This window comes from Molothrus ater, chromosome 4, assembly GCF_012460135.2.
Source record: "Molothrus ater isolate BHLD 08-10-18 breed brown headed cowbird chromosome 4, BPBGC_Mater_1.1, whole genome shotgun sequence".
Taxonomy (NCBI): Eukaryota; Metazoa; Chordata; class Aves; order Passeriformes; family Icteridae; genus Molothrus; species Molothrus ater.
In genome coordinates this window covers 63536622-63557435 of record NC_050481.2, presented here as the reverse complement: position 1 = coordinate 63557435, position 20814 = coordinate 63536622, and the positions used below count along the sequence as shown (strand labels likewise).

The 20814-nt window shown below is 42.5% G+C and overlaps 2 protein-coding genes across 16 annotated transcripts in view; both read left to right on the top strand.

The window, feature by feature from the left end:
• The window catches only part of SH3BP2 (SH3 domain binding protein 2), a 36540-nt gene extending 28315 nt beyond the window's left edge, over positions 1–8225 (top strand). For all 4 annotated transcript variants that reach the window (XM_036382987.2, XM_036382985.2, XM_036382986.2 and 1 more), the window contains 9 exons: positions 273–343; positions 711–799; positions 2143–2208; positions 2755–3253; positions 4139–4247; positions 4582–4637; positions 5081–5162; positions 5419–5478; positions 5891–8225. In XM_036382987.2, coding sequence (XP_036238880.1) covers positions 273–343; positions 711–799; positions 2143–2208; positions 2755–3253; positions 4139–4247; positions 4582–4637; positions 5081–5162; positions 5419–5478; positions 5891–6028 — 1170 coding nt within the window. In that variant the 3' untranslated portion in view covers positions 6029–8225. The remainder of the gene's footprint in view (positions 1–272; positions 344–710; positions 800–2142; positions 2209–2754; positions 3254–4138; positions 4248–4581; positions 4638–5080; positions 5163–5418; positions 5479–5890) is intronic.
• A 6597-nt stretch (positions 8226–14822) lies between these two features.
• The window catches only part of ADD1 (adducin 1), a 62345-nt gene continuing 56353 nt past the window's right edge, over positions 14823–20814 (top strand). For 10 of the 12 annotated variants that reach the window (XM_036382873.2, XM_054514662.1, XM_036382872.2 and 7 more), the window contains exon 1: positions 14823–14927. The gene's annotated coding sequence lies outside the window, so the exon portion shown is untranslated. Of the gene's footprint in view, positions 14928–15037; positions 15057–20814 lie in introns of those variants that run through there. The other 2 variants (XM_054514663.1, XM_054514661.1) reach the window with 2 other exon arrangements.

Here is a 20814-nt window from a genome sequence, read left to right as displayed (position 1 = left end):
ACCTGTAAACATACTCTGAATATATATCTGGCTTTAGGAATAACAGCATGAAATTTGGCAACTGAAAATTTAATACCTCAGTAGGTTCCTACAGCATTTTAGATAGTCAAAACATTTGACTGCTGAGTCTTTTCAATAAAAAAGCAATGGATAAATATTATTTCAATGTATGTTCCCTGCACAGTTACTCTGATCTTACAGAGGACAAGATACATCTGCATTTAATGATTTAAAAATTGATGTGTTGAATGTTTATTTTTATTTTTGTTTAGAATTGGATGCTATCCTTGAGAAGGGAAATTGGCCACTACCATGAGAAGAAAGAAATAATAACAGAATTTAGGTATAAACCCTTATTCTTTATTGGCTTTTTTATCCCTTTTGCACTTGCTCTTTACAGTGCTGTTTTAGGCTTTTTGCACCTACAAGTAACTTCCTGTTAAATAAGAACAGGCACAGTAAGACCCAAGAGGAAAATCCCTTCCCAATTTATACTTTAAAGAACATGAAGAAAAACCCAAATTTTTAAACAAAGAGCACTTTCAATATCAGCTTTGTGTAAAAGAAAGGAAATCTTTTAAAAGACAACAACAACAACATTATCTGACTGTTAATTGGGAAATAGGAACAGACTGCTTCTGCTTTTCCAGCATTCCGTTCCAGTGCTGCAGTCCTGCTAAACAGAAGTAACTCTGTCTTTTCTCTTGCAGTGACTCAGGTTCTGATGCAGACAGTTTCTATGGCTCAGTAGAACGTCCCATTGACATCAAGTATTCCCACCATTCAGCAGATAATGAAGGTGACAAATTCAGACACTGATAAATAAGGCTTCTTTATTTCTTCTGAATTCTGCAGGAATTATTCCCATAGCTTAAGTAAATTGATCCAATTTGTAACTGGTGTTTTTTACAAGGTGAATCTCTAGTTTTAAATCAGCAACAGGTGTTCTGTTCTATTAACTGTTGGTACAAATAAACTAAAGAATTTCAGATCCTTTAAGGAGGTTAATTAAAAGTGAGGACATGACAGAAAGCCTGTCAGGTAGGCATTCACAGCATATTTCAGCAACTGAGCTCCTAGTCAAGAAATATGTTTGTGAAAACCAACATGAGAAACTTTGCCTTGAGGTTCAGCAGGGATCCTTTTCTTGGCCTTTCCCCATCTGCCCTTTCAGATTTCCAAGGGCAATGTTGATGGGAGCAAGTCCTCTCATTTCCTGAAAGGAAATTCCTGACTATTCTGCAGGAATGGTCTTGTAGGAAATCCGTTTCCATTGCTGCAAGCAGAGCAGCACAGGCTCATCAGCATTTCATGTGGGGTTGCAATTTAGTCCTTCTCATTTTATGGGAGGGGAGGCTTGTATGCAAGATGAATGATGATAAGAGGCCTGGTAGGAGTTTAAATTAGGGAAATTAGAATAACTGATTTGTATCAGATATGCTTACCCTTTTTAGGGCATTCCTCTGCCTGTTGTCCTTCAGGCTCCTCTTATAATCAATGATGAGAAATTACTGCCTAGAAGTAACATGGTTTTGTGGCTTGGTTATTCTGATTTACAGTTAAAGGCAGCATTGAAACCACTTAAGCCATTTGTTAATGGCACCACATGTTAAAAGCACATGTGGTGCTTTTTTTTGTTGTTGTTGTTGCCAGACCAAGGCAAAATAATTAAATTTGTTTTGTAGATCACTAAGCTTGTTTAATCCTCCATATTGCAAAATCCTAAGTTTTTCTGTGGTAGGGTTAAATTCTGGGCGTTATTTTTTTTTTCCAAGTGCTTTTGTCAATGCATCCATGTAGTTGTGTCTCTGCAACTGATTTGAACTTCTCTCAGGAAGGCTGGAACACTAGAAAGTGTCACCAAAAATTTTTTTTAACTTTTAAGTTGAAAAAAAATTTAATGTGCGGTGTACTTGATTTCCCTCTGTTATAAGAGATGGCTTTTTTAATTGACATGAAAAATTAAGGAAACACCTAGATAGCAGATACGTGGGTCAAAACTATTAATTTTTTTCACCTTTTTAGAAAAAATACCTTAAAAATATCTGTTTTAAGGAGCCCTAAGTACTTGATACTCTTTCTTAGGTTTCCTGGGTTCCAAGAGTATTTATTAGTCTGACACACTGATTTTTTTATCTGCAGATTACGACCAGGAGGAAGAGGATGAGTCTTATTTGCAGCCAGATACTTCTGACATAGTCAAAGATGGTAAGTGATTTCTTTGATTCCTCCCCTGAAAGGCCCCCAGTGAAGGCAATATTCATGTGGAATGCAAGGTTATTATTTTGTATTAGTCATTACTATTCCAGCTGGCAGAATAACTGAAGTAATGCAGAGGTATCCAATCTTGAGAGGTATTTAGGGTCAGGAGTTTGTAATAACAGCAGTAACCATTTACAGAAAGCATGCAATTTCTTTAGGGGGTGTTTTGTTGGAGCCTCCTGCCTGGGATGACCTGTATCTGGTCATCAGTCTGGAGCAGCAGTAATGATTTTAAGGAAAAAACAGATACAAAGTGAGAAGTCTTTGCTAAGCCATCCTAAGCCATGCCTGAAGAAAGATAGCAGGAGTTTATTACCTAGAACTTTCAGAATTGTGCTGAAAGTTAAATGCTTACCCAGCCTGTTGAGTACTGTCAGACCCTATGCCAGTGAAATATCTTAGATCACACAGAAAATTGATTTGAGCAGTCTCATTTGATGACATGCTGTATTCCCCCTCAGTGTATCACATTTTTTATTTTTCTTTCTGCAGATATGGTGCTGCCCCCTGCATACCCACCTCCGCCCGTTCCTCATGTCAGGAAATCTCCCTACTCTGAAGCAAGGGCACATTCCTACTCTGGCAAACCAAGTGCACCAGTACCACCACCCCCCCCTAAGAGGAGCTTACCTGAAATCAAACTGGAGCCACCCCCTGTGCCCCCTTTACCTGTGTTCAAAAAGCCTGCAAGTGGCAAAGAGTCTCACCCGCTGCCCCCAGAGCCTGCGTCTCCAGCCCCGGTCCTTGCTCCTCCAGAAGCGTGTGAGAAGCTAAAAACCTTAAACCTTTCCCCACGGACTCCTCCTCCTCTGCCAGCCAATAAACCCAAGTTGTCACAGCTTGCTGAAAAGCTAGCAGAGCCCAAAGTGCCAAGGGAACATGGTAAACCTGGACTGTTTGTGCCACCAGTGCTCCCGAAGCCACCTGTGCCAAGCCACCAGCCCCCTGCAGTCAAGCCCAGAACAGAGAAATCTTTAGGCCCCCAGTTACAGTAAGTATGAAAACACAATGCACTACTGTTTTTCAATCACTTATTAGTTAAGAAGTTTAGGCATACTCAGATTCATACCAACATCTGTGTCTCTTCCCTGAACCATCCCTCTCTGTGTTGTGCTTTTTTTGCCTGTTATTTGAAAATCTGCAGTGAATCTAGCTGATCTGGTTGGACCTGCTCTCTGCAGGAGCTTAGACTAAATCATCTCTAGAGGTCTCTCCTTACCCAAATTAATCTGTGGTTATCTAAATTAATCTGCAAGTACTGCCTCCAGCTCTGGGGCCCCCAAAACAAGAAAGACTGTTAGACTGTTGAAACTGGTCCAGAGGAGGCCACTGAGCTGATCTGAGGGCTGGAGCACCTCTCCTAAGAGTACAGGCTGAGAGAGTTGGGTTTGTTCAGCCTGCAGAAGAGAAGGCTCTGGGGAGACCCTTAGGACACCTTCCAGTACCTAAAAGAGCTACAAAAGAGCTGGAGAGGGACTTTTGACATGGCTATGGAGTGCTAGGACAAGGGGGGATGTCTTTAAACTGAAAGAGGGGAGGTGTAGGTTCAGATTAGGTGTTGGGAATAAATTATTTACTGGGAGGGTGGTGAGGCACTGGCACAGATTGGCACACAAACTGTGGATGCCCCATCCCTGGAAGGGCCATGTTGGATGGAGCTCCAATCAACCTGGTCTAGTGGAAGGTGTGCCTGCCCATGGCAGGAAGGTTAGAATGGTCTTTAAGGTCCTATCCACCCTGAACCATTCTAGGATTCCATAATTTGGGGGCTAAACTGAAACTTCAGTTCTAGTTTTGCTATTCCTTGAGTGTTTTGTGTATATTTGTTCTGCTTTCCTGAGGAGACATCCTTCAGTTTTCATTCTGTTTCTGCCAGGAGATCACCACCAGATGGACAGAGTTTTAGAAGTTTTTCATTTGAAAAACCAGCACTACCCTCCAAGCCAAGCCAACCTGATGATGACTCTGATGACGATTATGAAAAAGTAAGATGAAGCAGATGATCCATTCTAAAAGAATATTTTTTTCCCTTGCTTATGTATACCTTTGGGAACATTTTAAGGGCTTTATTTCAGCAGAAGAGTAGTTTTCTAAAAACACATTGCTTTGTAATATTTTTTTAAATTTCTTTTTGAGCTTTTGTGAATGCCTTGATAAGTTACAGAGTTTAAGATTGGATATAAAGGAGGAAGAAGCATAAAGATTAAATCACCATTAATAATTTTAGATTATGGCTGTAGCTTATTTGCATAACAAGTTGCTAGGGTTTTGAGTTGTCATTGACTTAATGGTGATTTATTATCTTTATATTTTTTACAGGTTGGGCTGCCTGTTTCAATATTTCTTAATACCTCTGAATCCTTCGAAGTTGAAAGGTAAAATGTGATTTTAAAATAGTTCCTTGGAAGTCCTACAAAAACCTGTACTGGACTGTAGTCCAAAGATAATTCTGATAACTTGTATTTAAAGCATGCACTAAAATGTTTAATATGCAAATCACTTTCTAGAGAAGTTAGTTCAGTGCTGATATATTAATTGACAGATGAGAATGCAATGTGAGGCTCCATCTGGAGAGGAGGCTGTTTTGCCAGGATGCTGGATGGACCAGAGAGCCAAATGATCTGTGCTGCACTGCTGGTTCAGAGGTGCAGAACAGTGACTTTCTTTCAGCTATGATCTACTGTGAATTACTGCACCCAAACCAGATATTTATTTGTATTGAGAATTTTAGGACTGTAGGTATTTGATTTATCTGAGTGCTAATAACATGTCATGTACATGACTAATTGTAATATATGTCATTGTTTATTCTTTTTAGGATATTTAAAGCTAGTAGCCCACAAGGACAACCACAAAATGGACTGTACTGTATTAGGAACTCATCTACTAAGCCTGGAAAGGTAAATTGCAATTGCTGAGTCTAACCCCCAAAAAACTTCTTGATTGAGATATGCTGCATTTTATATATGTCAAAGTACTTAACAATTTAAATGTGGTCTTTTCTTAAAGCAAGCAAATATGAGAGAATCCCTATCATAATGTCAGTGATTGTAAAAAAAACTTTTTAGGCTGAATTTTAAGTAATTCCTTAATAATACCTTGACTTAGAAGAGCTTGGTAGCATAGACTGAATACATTGCATTTTTCTTTTTCAAGGTATTAGTTGTATGGGATGAACCTGCAGGAAAAGTGAGAAACTACAGAATCTTTGAAAAGGTCAGTAGCTGCACTACATTTGCATCTTTAAATTACATATGTCAGTGTGTATTAAAAGGGGGGTGCATATAGGTAAATATCAGAATTAACAAGTTCAAGTCGAAATTTGTTCCCACCTCTGACAGTAAAAATCAGGTGATTTACAAATATCTGATCTAGGATAAAAGTTCAAGTACTCAGATCTGGGCTTTCTAGTTGCTGTGTCATATATCATCATAAATTTCAGCCCTAGTCAAATCCTACTAAATTCCTGAGTTTAATTTGGACTTATTTGTGTGACTGACTAGTTTGCAGAGGAATAGTGTATTTGAAGGAACTTAGTTCTGATGATGATGTTCTGGCCCTTTTTCCTTTAGACACCTAGCTGGAAACATTACTGCCAATGCTTACATATGTTTTTGTTCTACAACAGGATGGCAAGTTTTACCTGGACTCAGACATCCTGTTTTTGAACATGGGAAGTTTGGTGGAATACTACAGCACTCATGTCTTACCCAGTCATGACAGCCTGATTCTCAGGTGTCCTTATGGTTACTCCAAGCCAAGGTGACAGGACAGCCATGGCTCAGTGACACCCTGCTGCCCCTGAGGACAGGACTCCTGCCTGTTGGACATCCCGCTGTTTGCACACACAAGCTGGGTCTGTGTCCACCTTTTATTATTCTCTCATAAATTGTCATGTAAATTCCATTTAATGAACTTCTGGCAAAACCTTAGAGTCCAGATCAGTGGAGTTTATGGTCTTTTTCTCTACAAAGATCTGAACTGATTGTGCTGTGAAAGCTGTCCAGGATACCCACACCTTTTCTAAAACTGCTGCTATCACTAATCTTCTTGGAATGTTGAAGATGAACATGAACAAAGAAGTGATCTGAACACAGCTGATCTAGAAAATGGACACTTCTGAAAGTATGTCAGCATTTATTTGTGACAGGAAATACTAATACTCTGACTTGGAGGTACTACTCCTAAAGTCAGCATTGGTGCTCAACTGAGATATTTTGTATTACTTGTATAGTTGATGTGTACATAATGAAGATTTCTGTGCAAATTATTTTATTTACTATAGGTAAAGATGATCAGGAAATGAGGCTTTTTTTTAAGCCACCTCTTATACCCTTGTACCTTCTGAGTACAGAAATCACTATCAGGTACTATCTGGCTGATATGGGTGTGGCACCCCCATACTGCTTCATGACATGCACTTCAGAGAAGTGTGGGACAATATTGATTTGGCTTTCATGGGAGCCCCATTGTGGGACAATATTGATTTGGCTTTCATGGGAGCCCCATTATCTGGTTCTGAACTGGAAGGGTTCCTGCCACTGGTATTTTTAAAAGGAAAAGAGAAAGGGCTACTTCAGATTTTGGGGGAAGGGAAGGGAGCCATTTGAATGCTCCAAAATCCAACTAGCAGTTTGATCTCATGTTGCCATAGTCAAAGTTTCTTTAAAAGAAAGCACAAAAAAACACCTGAAACCATGATTTTGATGCTACTATCAGTCCAAAAATCTTTGTGGTCACACTTTGCTGTCAGCCAGGTACACTTTTTCTGTTCTAGGGCAAAACACACTACCCTAGTCTGCTACCAAGACTTCTTTTATTATTAAAATTTCTACTCAGTTTGTAGTTGCATGCAAAACAAAAATCCCTCTTTAATCTATTGTCAGTGATAGACATTACCAGGGTGCTTTTAACATTTGTTCCCTAATATTTTGGGGACCGGTATCCTAAATCCAAGGGCTTGATATTTATGCTAAAAATTACTCTATTCCTGAATTTTAATATGGAGGAGAAATTAATTTTAATAACCTCTTAAGTAATTCTGTTGATCCAGAAATTGTCATAATGGTCTCATACTCTAATAATGTTTACAAGACTTGTAATAATAGTAAAAAAAAATCTGCCACTCCTGAAACAGGAGAAGGTATCTAGTTTTTATCCTTCTGAATTTGTATTCATAAACTTTTTTTCCTTTAAAAGTTTATACATGGCCATTTTAATCCTGTTACCATTAGATGGTCACAACTTTAAAATCATAACAAAACTATTACAGAATAATAGTTTTCTTTTTATGAAAACAATAAACCAGGATTTAGTCCCTAGGGAATTTTTCTTACTAATCAGATGGAATATGAGGATCATATACAGGAATTGAGGCAGGAAATTCTGCCTCCATCTTTTTCAAGAGACACAGACATACATAGTATCAGTCTTTTGATCTCTGTTCCCACCGTAATAGGGCTTATGTGTGTACAGAATGTGAAGTACTTAAAATTTAGATTCTCTTGAATGTTGGATATTTTTAAGTTTATTCCTTTTATTTCACATTAGTGTCCCTGTGATGCACCATCCTGACATTGATCTCTCTAAAGAAGCTCAGCCAAGACAGCATTTAAAAAACTGATTTGGCAAATAGTTTTATGTATATCAGAGTAAGTTCAAGTTTCTTGCAATATTCACACCTGTCTACAGAGTAAGATTTTCTCTATCTGAGAATAATTTAATTCATTGTGTCATGACAATGTTATTTATAGTATGCTCTCTTTGGGGCCCTATTCAGATATTGGATTGTTTGCTCAACTTATACTCAGAAGATTTTTAAATTGTAAACATCCATTTAAACCATAACACACACTCTTTACCTGTGTAATACAAGAGTTGCAAATATGTAAATTTTTGTGTAATTCCTTTTTGTATCTAATTGTATAGATTTCTGAAATGGATAAACTTTCAATGCCACTCCACCTCATTTTGTGCAGTTGTCTTTAATTTCATGGGGGGGGGGGGTTCTGATGCTTTTGTTTGTACCTGAGTTCTAATAGTGGAGTTAGAGGAATTAATTTTCAGTACCCCTCAGAAGCAAATCTTCATGTTCTAAACAAATCTGCAATCATTTAGACTCTTTCTTGCTCTTGCTCCTACATACTAGTCTAGTCTGTTTTATAACAAATCAGGTGAGTTTTTGGTGTTTGTAGGGAGGAAGGACACAGCCACAATGCGTGGCTCAGTATGTCTCCTGTATTTCTCACAAGTCTGCCTCTCCTCATTCCTTCACCACAAAGCAGCCTTTGTGTCTACAACCTCCTACAAACTCCTTAGCTTTAAAAAAAAATAGTTTGTGGGGGATTGTAAAAGCAGAATTTGATGTGCATAAAGAATGTAGTTAATGAGTTTTGTAATATCAAGTCAAAATCATAGTTTGGAAAAAGTCCTGCCTCCTGGACTGAACCTCCAGATAAAAGTATTACAGGTCATGTTTGGATGAGGATTGTTGTTATAGGAAAAAAAATTAGAGGGCTTTTGAAAATAAAACAAGGGACAATCAATGGCAGCATGTCATAAAAAGTGAACCAATATCCAAACAATTTTTCTATGACAATAGAGGTGCTTTGTGTCAGCAGTCAAGCTTTCCCCACCTCAGAACTTCAGTTTTCACAAGAAGGTGAATAAGTAGCAAGAGTATTTGTGGCCTCAAGTGACTTCATCCTTTGGAATGTGTGAAAGGGCACTGAAGATTTCAGGAGCTGAAAGTGTGATTATGTAGAATTTGGGGACATCTGCTGGTCAGCCTGTTCCACACAGGGATCCACACAACAGGAATCCAGCAGCTGAGCGTGTGTGTGGAAGTCATTTGGGACAAATCAATCTTAAGTGACTTCAGATAGAAGCTAGAGATCAAAGCTAACTTCAAGTAGAAACTTAATAGGCTGGGTCTTTGAAACTTAAGACTCTTCTGGCTTATTTGCCTCAAATAAGTAACAAGATTATTTAGCAGAATTACTCATCTGAATGTCTTCTAACCTAAAGAACAAAGAGATAATTTAAACACAGAAGGATTAATTTATTCTTAAAATATACATTGAGGTAGAATTTACATAGTGGACATCTGAGCATCACCTAAATTTATGCACATCTTGAAATATTAGGCAGCTGTTCTGAACATTAAATACTTCACCTAGCAGCAAGCAAATGCTGCAATAGTTTCCATCTTATGAAATACCTCCTTGAAGTCAAAGAGGGGTTTTTTTTCTTAACAGTGGCAGTGCTTGAGATGACCCCTAAATGGGAGAGCTTATAGTCCTTTTACGAAAGTACCAAAAGATCAAATACCAAACACTACTAGAACTCCTAGATGGAGAGCTCACTTTAAAACTGGATGGGCTGAAGTGATTATGTTCAGTGGGCTTCAGGTATGGAGTAAGCCTTGGAGCACAGCCACCTCCAAATCTATTCCTTCAGGGTTCCCATTCCTGTATTGTAATTCTAGGATGGTCATTAACATCCCTCACTTGTACCTTCCTCCTTATAGTACCCAGTTCCCAGGAAGGGGTAATTCAACCTCTCAGGCTGATGGCATGGGCGTGTAATCTTGGAGATATCAAAGAATCACTTCTAATGTGGTTTTACTCACACATATCTCTCCTGGAGTTGGTTTGCACAGAAATGACAGTGATAAAAAACTGGACATCTAAAACAATATATTAGATCACTGGGTATCTAAAACAAGGGAAAGGCATTTAACCCTTTGAGTTACCATCTTCCCTGCCTTTGGACAACCACTTCATACAAGCTCCTGCTGGGCACTATCCCAGCACAGCTGGTTCTTGGACTGGCTGATGTGCACTGAAATTCTAGCCTGGACAGCCTTTTGCATCTGTACTGAAGGCCAGTGATGTGAAAGGGCCACCAGAGCAGCCCAGAAAACAGGAAAGGTATTAAAGGATTTTATTACAGGGCTAATATGGAAAGGTGCTCCAGCTGTGGCTTCACAAGCTGTCTGTTTTAGGCTCCATTAATTATGTTGTGCTTTAATTTGCATTAATTTGCACTGTGCTACCATTCATGCTGATTTATTTTTCCAAGAAAATGACAGCCACACCCTGACCATGGGAGTACTGCTGAAAATGTGCCATTTAAAAATTAAGTGTGAGTTTAGGGAATTAAAAATTTGATATTCTAATATTACAAAGCTTCTCTCAAGATTAATTAATGTTCTCCTGTATATAATAATTAAAATAGTAACTACCTTTAAATATTTTTCTTATGCTTCTCAGCCCTCCTTATTAGTTTGAACTTGCCCTGGTATGTTTTTCCTTTCACTGTTTTACCCTCTTGAGTCTGCTTGTAGTTCTAAAGTTAGTTCAAAAGTTATAACTTCTTTTAATGACATTTTTCCTTCTCCTCCTACTAAGGATGAAGATGTCATTACAGAGCAGCTAAAAACAACTTCAGCTGCTCTAGTCACACTGGAATTCATGTAGAAGCAGCTAGCAGAGAACATACAACTAGAAGGCAGATGATATTCAGGAAGTCATACATGTTGCAATTAAATTAATTGGTTTTACTTGGAAAAGCATTTTGGAAAAACAAGCCCTAACCTTCACAAAGACTATTGCAACATTAAAAGAGAATGTTGGTTGCTGGAGTTCCTTTGTGTAAAGCAATCATTGCATCTTTGGTTCTGTTTAACTGCAACTGCTGTTAGCCAGCCTGAACCACGCAGCTCCATTTACATCATTTACATTTTATCTCAATCATGTATAAAAATTTTCCCATGTCCCCTGAGCATAAAGTCAATATTTTTCCAACTTAAAGCTCAAAGTGGCCTCTCAGATTAAGATTGTATAAAATTTGGCAACACTTAGCCTATTCCAGCTGCTCTGCCCTTTTGCCCACCTGCTGTTTTGGTTCTCCTAATTTTTATTTTTTTCCAGCTCAAACAAACCTCAGATGTGTTTTTGTTTGGTTGTGGAGAGAGATGAAAGTAGACCAGTCCATGTATCTTTCTATTGAACCTACATTTAAATTGTTTCTATATGCTATTTTCAGTCCATTAGGAAAGTTTTCCTTCCTTGCCTAAATGAGTAAAATTCAAAAAAGAGCTCCCTCTGAAGAATAAGAATTCACGTACTTTAGACATAACCTTACATACAATGACCAACTTTAGTAATACTACAAATAAGCCATGAGATATTACTGGCGTTGTGCACAGCTGAAATGAAGATAACCCATTACATAACTTTGAAAAAGGCATTTAAATGCAATCATTTCAAAGACAAATCCCTCATGAGCTTTTCAGTAGTAATGCTGCGTGTGGGTAAGCTCCCTTGTCCCACTTCCAGCAGAGTCCTGGGTGCCAGTGAGAGAGCAGCACTCATGGGGCTGTTCTTGGGTATTCTGTACAGTTAACTTGTGTTTGTCCCCACACACTCTCCCAACACTCCAGCTCTGGTAGAACTGGCCAGGGACTGGCTTTTACTTTGCTGGCACAAGGAAGTTTTGCTGTTAAGACTATGAAGACCCATGGGAAAAGCCACAGAGAATTCACATACAGGCATTGCTTTATTTGGAGGATCCAGAACTTTTTCTGGGAAATGCAGTAGGTCTGTGTGAAATGAAGACAGATGATGACAGCAGGCAAACAAGTCCTGCCCAGTCAACAGACTGTCAGGACAGAACAGTTCTGGCAGGTCAGGAGAGAAAGATCCACCTTACTGCTACCTTACTATCAGGGCCAGTTTATAGGTGAGAAAACTGACCTGGAACTCAAGAATAAGTGGAATAAGTGCACTCCATATAAAGGAAAAGCTAAATGTCCTAATGCCAGATGTGGGACATCAGCCTAGTGCTGTGCTTCTCTCAGGTAGCTAGAAGCTACCCAAGCATCAAGAAGTGTTAATGCCAGGTAAAGAGGTCAGGTGCATAAAAATAATTGTACAGTACTATTTTTCTGATATCAAGTAAAGCCTCTTGAAAATAATTTGTAAATTAATATATTCACATTGACTCTTTTATTTGAGATTCTGGGATGTAAATTGAGTCCAGTGCTGCTGCTGCTGGAGCCTGCTGAGGAGAACAGTTATTATTTGAAAGCCAGTAACCATTCTCCAGAACATGTGCAAGTGGAAGCCTACTGGCACCAAGCTTGCCTTGGTCTTTTTCCCAGAACTCTCACCAGCAACCCCAAATCCTGAAGGAATCAAATACTGCAGGCTGAAAAACACAGTGTAGTTCATGTTGCACCTTTTATTGTAGCTGTAATGCTGCAAACCCAGCTGGTAAGAGTTAACAAAGACAAGATCTTGATGTCTTAAATAATGCAGAAGTGCTTTTTGAGATTGTCTTGTCTTTTTTCTGCAGCAGAGCACACAGCTTTAGTCTGTGCCAGTATTTATGAGCCCTGCCTTGAGTTTCTGCCCATGTAACCCTGCCTTTGCCATAGCACCAGCACTGCCCTTCCTGCAGCAGCTGGGCAGAGGCAGGTCAGGAACCTGGGCAGGCCAGAAACTGAACAGGGAAGATAAACACTGTCATGCATCAGCTGTCACAGTCTCAGCCTGTGGAGGGAGTTGGTTGATTCAGCAGAAAGTTGCACACACACCCCCCTCCCCCCCTCCCCCAATTTTTCCTTCAGATTAGCCAGGTGAAACAATGGCCTGATGATTATGGGAGATAATGCAAGGGGCAGGGGGAAAGCTGGAAGGGGACAGTAGGAACCTGTGCCCTTGGGCAGGTCACAAAGTAGGACAGCAGAAGAGAAAGGTAAAGGAACAGCAGCACAAGAGCCAACAGGAACTGACAAAAGGCATCCTTTGATCAGCTCAAGCTGCTCTTGTCACTGCACCCTGCAGTTACACAAGCACTTTGAGCCAGCTCTGCCAGAGAAAGAAATTACCCTGCTCTCCCCCAGCCCTGGGCACTGCTGCTGCCCTCAACATCCCCATCCTTCCTGCCACTGCTGGTCTTAACAGCCACACACTGAGCTAGAGAGGAAATCCATTAAGTTGGAAACAAAGCAGTATTTTATGCTGAGTTAGTTCTAATATGGATTCATTCTCCCATTTACTTTCTGAGACAAGAGAGAGCTCTATGTGGTGAGAAAGGGAAAGAAAGAAAGGGAGATGCCAAGATGGAGTATTTTGACAAGCAATCAAAGAGAAGACACTGCATGGGGCAGGTGGCTGGAGCCTGCAGGTGCAGAGCAGGGACAAGAGCACACTGCCATGTATGTACACACATCCATTGGGTTCACAGGGGTCAGCATCAGGCAGGTGAAATGATGTTAAACTATCAAACAGTTCTTAGAAAAAATGTTCAGACACGATTTGCTAATCATTAGTAATTACACTAACACATGTCCAGCTCTGGGATGGTTTTGATTAGGCAGATCCATGTCCAGGAGGGCCTTCTTGTCAGGTGTGCTGTAATCATCCTGTGTCATTCCTTGACACCTGAACCACCACTTTTGGTGGCTGAATTCACTGACATGTTTAGCATATCTCTATGGCCTGCTTTTAGGTAAGTGGAGTGTGTTTCCTTGGTGGAGGTGGTTGGAGCAGGCTAGATTCCTCCCACATTCCACAGGAGGCATTTGTGGATCCTGAAATCCATCAGATTCTACTTGCTGGATTCTTCCCTACCTATGGGTAACTTGGAGATGAGGGTTATAGATAGCAGAAGAGAAGGGTTTACTGTTTTGAGAGCTTGCTCCCAGACCACCAAGTCTTCATTTGCCCCGTGGCAGGCAGCATTCTGTACAAGACGCAGACGTGCAGACCAGCAAAATCAAAATTATACAGAAACGATACTACAAATGGACAGAAAATAGACAACAGAAGAAGTTAACTTTACAGTTGGTGCCGTGACTGTAACAAACCGAGGGTTATACCAGCACACAGCTCTCCAAGGATGCAGAAGCCCTAACGAGGCGATTTAGAAAGCTCTGCTCAGGCTCCTCTGTGCCAGCTGCGCGCTGGATCTGCACACTCCCCGCACCGCGCGGCTTCTCGCCGGCCTGGCATTTCACATCCGGAGGATATTCCACAGCTTAAACCCCTTCGGCAGTGACAGGTGTTCCCAGCCCTCGCCAAGGCAGGTCTCAAAAGCCTGAGTCCTGCCCTCCTGGCCCTGCTCTGAGCTGACAGCGATCGGACACCGCCACCGCAGCGCGATAAGGAGCCCTTATCGCGGCGCGTCCTCGGCGATTGCCGATGTCCGCCTGCGCCTATCTCCCGGCCCGCTCTAAGATAAGCTTCCCAAGCGTCGCGCCGCTGCTTTCCGTTGGGATCTGGCGCCACAAGAAGCCTTTCCCTGTGTCCGAAGGCTCTTCCCAGCCCGTTCCCGGCCGCCCAGGCCCCCCCCCCCCCCCCCGGCGCTCCCGGAGCCGCGGGACCCGCCAGGGGCGGCCCGGCCGCACCGCCCCTCGCCCCCTTTCCCCCCCGCCAATGGGAGAGCCGCTTACTCGTCCGGCGCGCGCCCTCCCGCCAATGGGCGGCGCCGTTGTTGGGTTTGCGGGCTGTGGAAGCCGCACCCTGTCGGGCGGGGGCCGCTCGGTGCCTGAGGGGGCGGCGGGAGCGGCGGGAGGCGGGGACCGAGACAGCGACAGCCTCGTCAGGGGACCGGCCGCCGCGGCCCCTTCGCTCCTGCCCGTTCTCGTCTGTCCTCGGGTGAGCGACGCGGCGGTGACGGTGCGGAGGAGGCTGAGGGGCGCAGCCAGCGGCGAGCGGGCTGTGAGGGGGAGACGGGAGGAGGGGGCGGCGAGGAGAGGCTGGGGCGCAGACACTGGAACCGGCTCGGTAAGCCCGGAGGGGAGCGCGGGGGGCTGCGTCTGCCTGGAAAACGTGGCGGGCAGTGCGGAAAAACCACTGCGCGCAGGGTGCCTGCGGTGAGGGGCTGCGGCGGGCTCGGGGTCACCGCGGAGGCGGGGGCAGGACGGGGCTGCGGTGCCGGGCGGGATGGCTGAGCTGCGGGGGCAGGTGCTGCCAGCCCTGCTGCCTCGGGAGGCGCCGTGCCCGTCCCGTGCCCCCCGGGATGCTCCAGCCGCCGCCACCGCCGCAGGAAGCGGCCGCTCGGCGTTGGAATCTCCATTGCACCCGAGCGCTGCGTCTGCCCGCGCTGCCCCCGCCGCCCTTCGGCTTCAGCTGCCCCTGCTGCCAGCCCCAGAGGTGACCTGCGGACCGTGCGGGGCGAAATGCGGCTTTGGAGAGCCCAAGTCATCGTCCGCAGAGCACGTAGGAGTGAGGGAGGGTTTGGGATGTGTGTGCGCGGTGTTGGGGATTGGCGGGGCACCAGCAGCAGACGGGCAGTTGTTGTTTTGTTTCCTCTCCTTGAAGGGGTATCTAGATTTTAGCGTTTCTAGGGTCTGCTTTTGATGTGAAATGTCACATGCCTTTCTGCACGTAATTGCTGCACACTCGCTGTGCTGCTTTTAGGGTTGATTCTTAATCTATGTTGGCTTTAGTTAAAACTAGCAATTAGGGAGGGGGAAAATCCAGTCAAGCTGGAAAAATACCCATGGCTGTGTTGAGGTGGGGGCTAGGAACAGCACTGAATTTACATCTTTCGTGAGATGCTGCTGTAGCTCTGTTCTGTAAGCTCATTGCTGGTTTGGTTTTATTCTTTGCTTTTTGCAAAGTTGCTGTGGATCACAACGTTATCGTAAACCAAAGGTATTCAGTTTTCTTGCTCTATGACTTAGGTTTTTATACAGTGCTTTACAAAACCTTACCTTGAGCTTATGAATTCTCAAACTGCAACGGCTGCTGGATAATTCCTCTGTGCTCTGCTGGACGCTACAGGTCTCTCCCTGCAGACAGGCTGTTTACAGCTCTGCTTCTTGTAACGTGACTATATGTGCCAATGGAATTCTTGACAGTCCTTAATTGTCACAAATTCGGGTTTTTGGTTTGTTGGTTTTTTTTAATAGAGCAAAAGAATTTATTTTAAAGGCATACAAACTATTTCTAAGATTGGCTTCCATTTTTTGTTAAATTAAATATAATGGTATAAAATTTCTGTTTCTCAGTAAGGAAATATTCTTTGAAGAGCACTTGTGTAATAAGTGAGGAAAAATTGCAACTATGGGCTAGACTTCTGAAACAGGTGGCTTTGGTATTTCTTTCTATTCAGTAAACAGATTTGATGCCAGCACATTTGATTTAATCTTGAGTGAATGTAATGATCTCTATGATTTGCCTCACAGAATTCAAACTTGGTGGTTTTCTGGGGAGAGTTTTGAGGAAGAGGCATTTGCAAATTTTTACATCTTTGCTGTGCATTACTGTGTTTGCATGTTGAAGTGTCCTGTAGTTTTACTGCTATGAAGTTCTATGCTGAGGACAGTGCTTTTTAGCCAAAAACTGTTGTGTTGACTGAATGTTTTCTTTCTGTGCTTGATGATTATAAGTGTGAAAAATGTGAATGTGCTTCATCTGAAGCAAGTATTTTTGCTGGCATGTTGTGCCAGTAAGCTCATTAGAGTATGGTTCACTAATGCTGCAGAGTGAAGGAGGTCATTTACTGAATCAGTATTTTTCTGTGACAGTTCTTTTAGAAGTATCCAAGAGAAAATGACTCACCTCTTCTCATTCTCTGAGATTCACCATCAATATTAAATGTTATTCTGCACGTATGGGGTAGGCCTCTGAGCAGCCTGGTCCAGTGGCAGATGCCCCTGGCAGGGGGTTCAGAACCAGGTGATCTTTAAGGCCCCTTCCAACCCAAACCAGTTTGTGATTCTGTGTATGGACTTGCATCATCTGCTGAAATTAGATAGAGAAAACCCCTTTGAGCACTGAGAGACTTTGACAGAAGCAGGGCTAAAACTACTTCTGCCCCAAGTCTTGGTTTTTGAAGTGTAATTTCACAGCATGAACTGCCTTTAGCAAATCTCATCCAACATTCCATGACTTGGTATAGGAGGAAAGAAAAAGAATTTTGAAGCAGCCGATTTTGTTAATAAAGAGAATTAAATAATAAAATTATTTAAATTGAAAGTTTCAAACTAGGAGAAGGCTGCTTAGCATGTTGATTGCTACTAGGCAATCTGTGTCACAATTCTGTGTGACAAGTGCTTCCTGAGGAGCCTAGGCAGTAAATCCTGCACCCACTGCTTTTCTGACTGGTAGGAACAGCTTTCTTCATTATTAAGGAGTTGTAGCAGTGGTGGATAGTGAGTAATTTGTAAACCCCAAAATGTTGCTGTGCAAATGAGCCAGTCCTGCTTTGAGGGGAAAGATGCATATTAATAAAACTTGCCCACTACTTCAGTGGAGTGAATCAATGTGGCTTTTGCTGTACAGCAGAGACACCTGAGGCAGGAGGGCATGAAGAAAACACCGTGCTGATTTTCTGACTTTGGTGGCTCCTGAATTAGAACTTACTCTTGGACCATGCTGCACCACAAAGTGATTTGTGAAATAGCACCGTGGCAGTAATTCAGGCTGCAACTAAATATTTCTTTGGCAGTTTCAGGGTGGCATGTGCTTTATATTTGAAAAGTGATTGTGAGCAGATGTGAATGTAAGTTTCCTCTGCTGAGTCCATTGTGCAGGTCATTTGACATCTGCTGAGGAACCTGTCCAAAGCTCTTCTGTTAAGTTATGCATCTTCTATAACAACAGATTCAAAAGCAGATATATTTTAAAAATCGCAGAAGTCCCTAAGATCACCTAAGTTAGGCAGTTTTCATTCATATCATTTAATCAGCCTCCTCAGGGGAATATGAAAATATTACCTAGTCTTGCTACTTATTCAGCATTTCTCTTCAAAAATATTCTGGTTTTGCTAGGGCTGAGAGCAGGAGCTGTACCAACCTGTCAGTAGAGCAAGGTGTAAAATGTAAAGCATGTGAACCAGTTTCTTTCCTGAGGAAAGCTTTTCATTAGAGGTAGTAATGCTTAAAAAGTACTGGTTATACAGATTTTGATCTCTAGTAATTTTTGCCTCAAATTTACCCTTTTCTCTGGCTACTTTTTCTCTCACTTTAGGGTATCATGTATACAGTAACAGGGTTCTGTGGGAATGTATGGTAACATCTCTTACCATCTCAGCAGGCATCTGTTGTTTATTGAGAATTATCTTTGATAGCCTTTAGTCAAATTGAAGCAAGTCATTGGTTTCTTTGCTCAGCGCCCAGTGGATGTTGTTCACTGTGGTCTCCTCAGTTCAGAAGGTTTAGTGGCTGGGAGTTGCAAATGCTGTAGGGGAAGAGACTCCAGGAAACGCCCTTTTCAGAAGTACTGCTTTTCAAATCGGGGGCGAGCTGAGATGGGCTCATTTGCCTTCAGGACTCAGGTTAACAGCTCAGTAAACGGTCCTGGTCTTGAATGAGTTGAAATGTTGCTGCTGCTCTGAGGAATTTCAGTCGAACTGTTCTTCACCTCAGGGCCGAGGTGGGTGTGAGTAACTGCTGACCAGTGGGTGCCTGCGCTGTGGCTGGGCTGGCTCTGACCTTTCAGAGAGGCTGAAAACCTTGTCCTTGAAGGTGGAGCCAAACTGGAGTAGCAACTTCTTCAGTCCCTTCCTAGCTACCTCCCTCTGACCTTGCTTATTGGATTGCATGCTGAGGAATGATCTCTGCCTGCTCTGCTGGATTCACTATCCAGGGAAAGATCAGCCTTTCAGACTCACATCAGTTGCACTAACAAGTGCAAACGTCAGAAGAGTTTTTCACTATCACTTATTTGTATGGTTTTCCCTGCAGATTAATTAAAAATTAGCATAAATAAAAGCAAATCTCAATTCAGTTTTAGAACTGTGACATTATGAACTACTCTTTTAAACTGGGATTTGGCATGTGTGTTCTTCAGACTAATCAAACATTCCTTTGCATTTTTAATTGACAAATGTCTTTTTTAAATCACTGATTTTTGTACCATATGTTACGTATGATTTTCAGATCTAGATTCAGGAAGTCTGAAAAAATAAGAAGTAAAATATTTCAGAATTTTGAGATTTTGTTTTTTCTTTCATACACCTAACTGAAGTGTTGTAAAGGGGTCATGGAAACAGTAGTAAAAGCAGTTAATCAGTGACAGTTTATGGGATTTTTGATACTTCCAAATCAAATGAGTAGATGATTGTTGTGATGCAGTTATGTTCCAAAGACTAGGGGGCAAAAAAACCAAATCTAGGTTTTTGGTTGGAATCAGTAAACATCTAAAAGCAATTTTGGATTAAAAACTGTAATTTGACTTGGAGCCATAAAAACTTAGGTTTTTTGGATGTTGTTTTTGATTTGTTTGTACAAATTTCAAATATGTTGTATTGCTTTTTATGCTTTTTATTTCTATCTTGTTTTACATCTTGAATCTTGAGAGGTCTGATGCACTATTTCAGTTCTATTATAGCTTATGCCAGATTAAACCAGAAAGTGTTGAGGGAAACCTTGACCCATAAAAACTGTCTTCTCTTTTTTTTCTATTGGCTGTTTTGTGTTGTTGTTGTTTGGGTTTTTTTCTTTTGCTGCTGTTCTGTGTGTGTGTTACAAATGACTGAGCATAAAGTCACTGTTGGTGCATTGTGACTGTGGAGATGAAGAATAAAGCATACCCTGACTTTGGTGTTTTAACAGATTAAGCAATATCTTTATTTTGCAATGTCACTGCAAAATATTTATAAAAATCTATCAAGCGTGTGCACTTGTAAAGCATCCATTCCAACTAAAATTCATTGAAAGAGCACATTGCTGCTGTTGTGCATTAACTGAGAGGTACCATATACTTGGCTATTTTTTTAATCCAAAAGATCTTGTCTAGCAAAGCCTTGTGTGGTGACCTTGAATCAGCACAGCTTGGTGTTCCAGAGTTACAGCGACTTAATTTATTTTTCTCTTCAATTTCTAAAACTGTTAGCTACACCCAGCTGAATTGAACAGGAAAGTGGTGACTTCAAGCATGAAAGGTTTCTGCCAGCAGGGAGATGTGATGGCCAAAGTTGTGTCCCTGCTGGGAGAGGGCCATGGCTTGGGGCTGGCTCTGGGCAGCAGGGGTGTGGCTGTGCAGGTGTCACACAGCCAGTGCCAGGCAGGCCATGGGCAGGGGTGTGGCTGTGCAGGTGTCACACAGCCAGTGCCAGGCAGGCCATGGGCAGGGGTGTGGCTGTGCAGGTGTCACACAGGCACTGCCAGGCAGGCCATGGGCAGGGGTGTGGCTGTGCAGGTGTCACACAGCCAGGCAGGCCATGGGCAGGGGTGTGGCTGTGCAGGTGTCACACAGCCAGGCAGGCCATGGGCAGGGGTGTGGCTGTGCAGGTGTCACACAGGTGGGCAGGGGTGTGGCTGTGCAGGTGTCACACAGGTGGGCAGGGGTGTGGCGGTGCAGGTGTCACACAGCCAGGCAGGCCATGGGCAGGGGTGTGGCTGTGCAGGTGTCACACAGACAGTGCCAGGCAGGCCATGGGCAGGGGTGTGGCTGTGCAGGTGTCACACAGTCAGTGCCAGGCAGGCCATGGGCAGGGGTGTGGCTGTGCAGGTGTCACACAGGTGGGCAGGGGTGTGGCTGTGCAGGTGTCACACAGCCAGTGCCAGGCAGGCCATGGGCAGGAGTGTGGCTG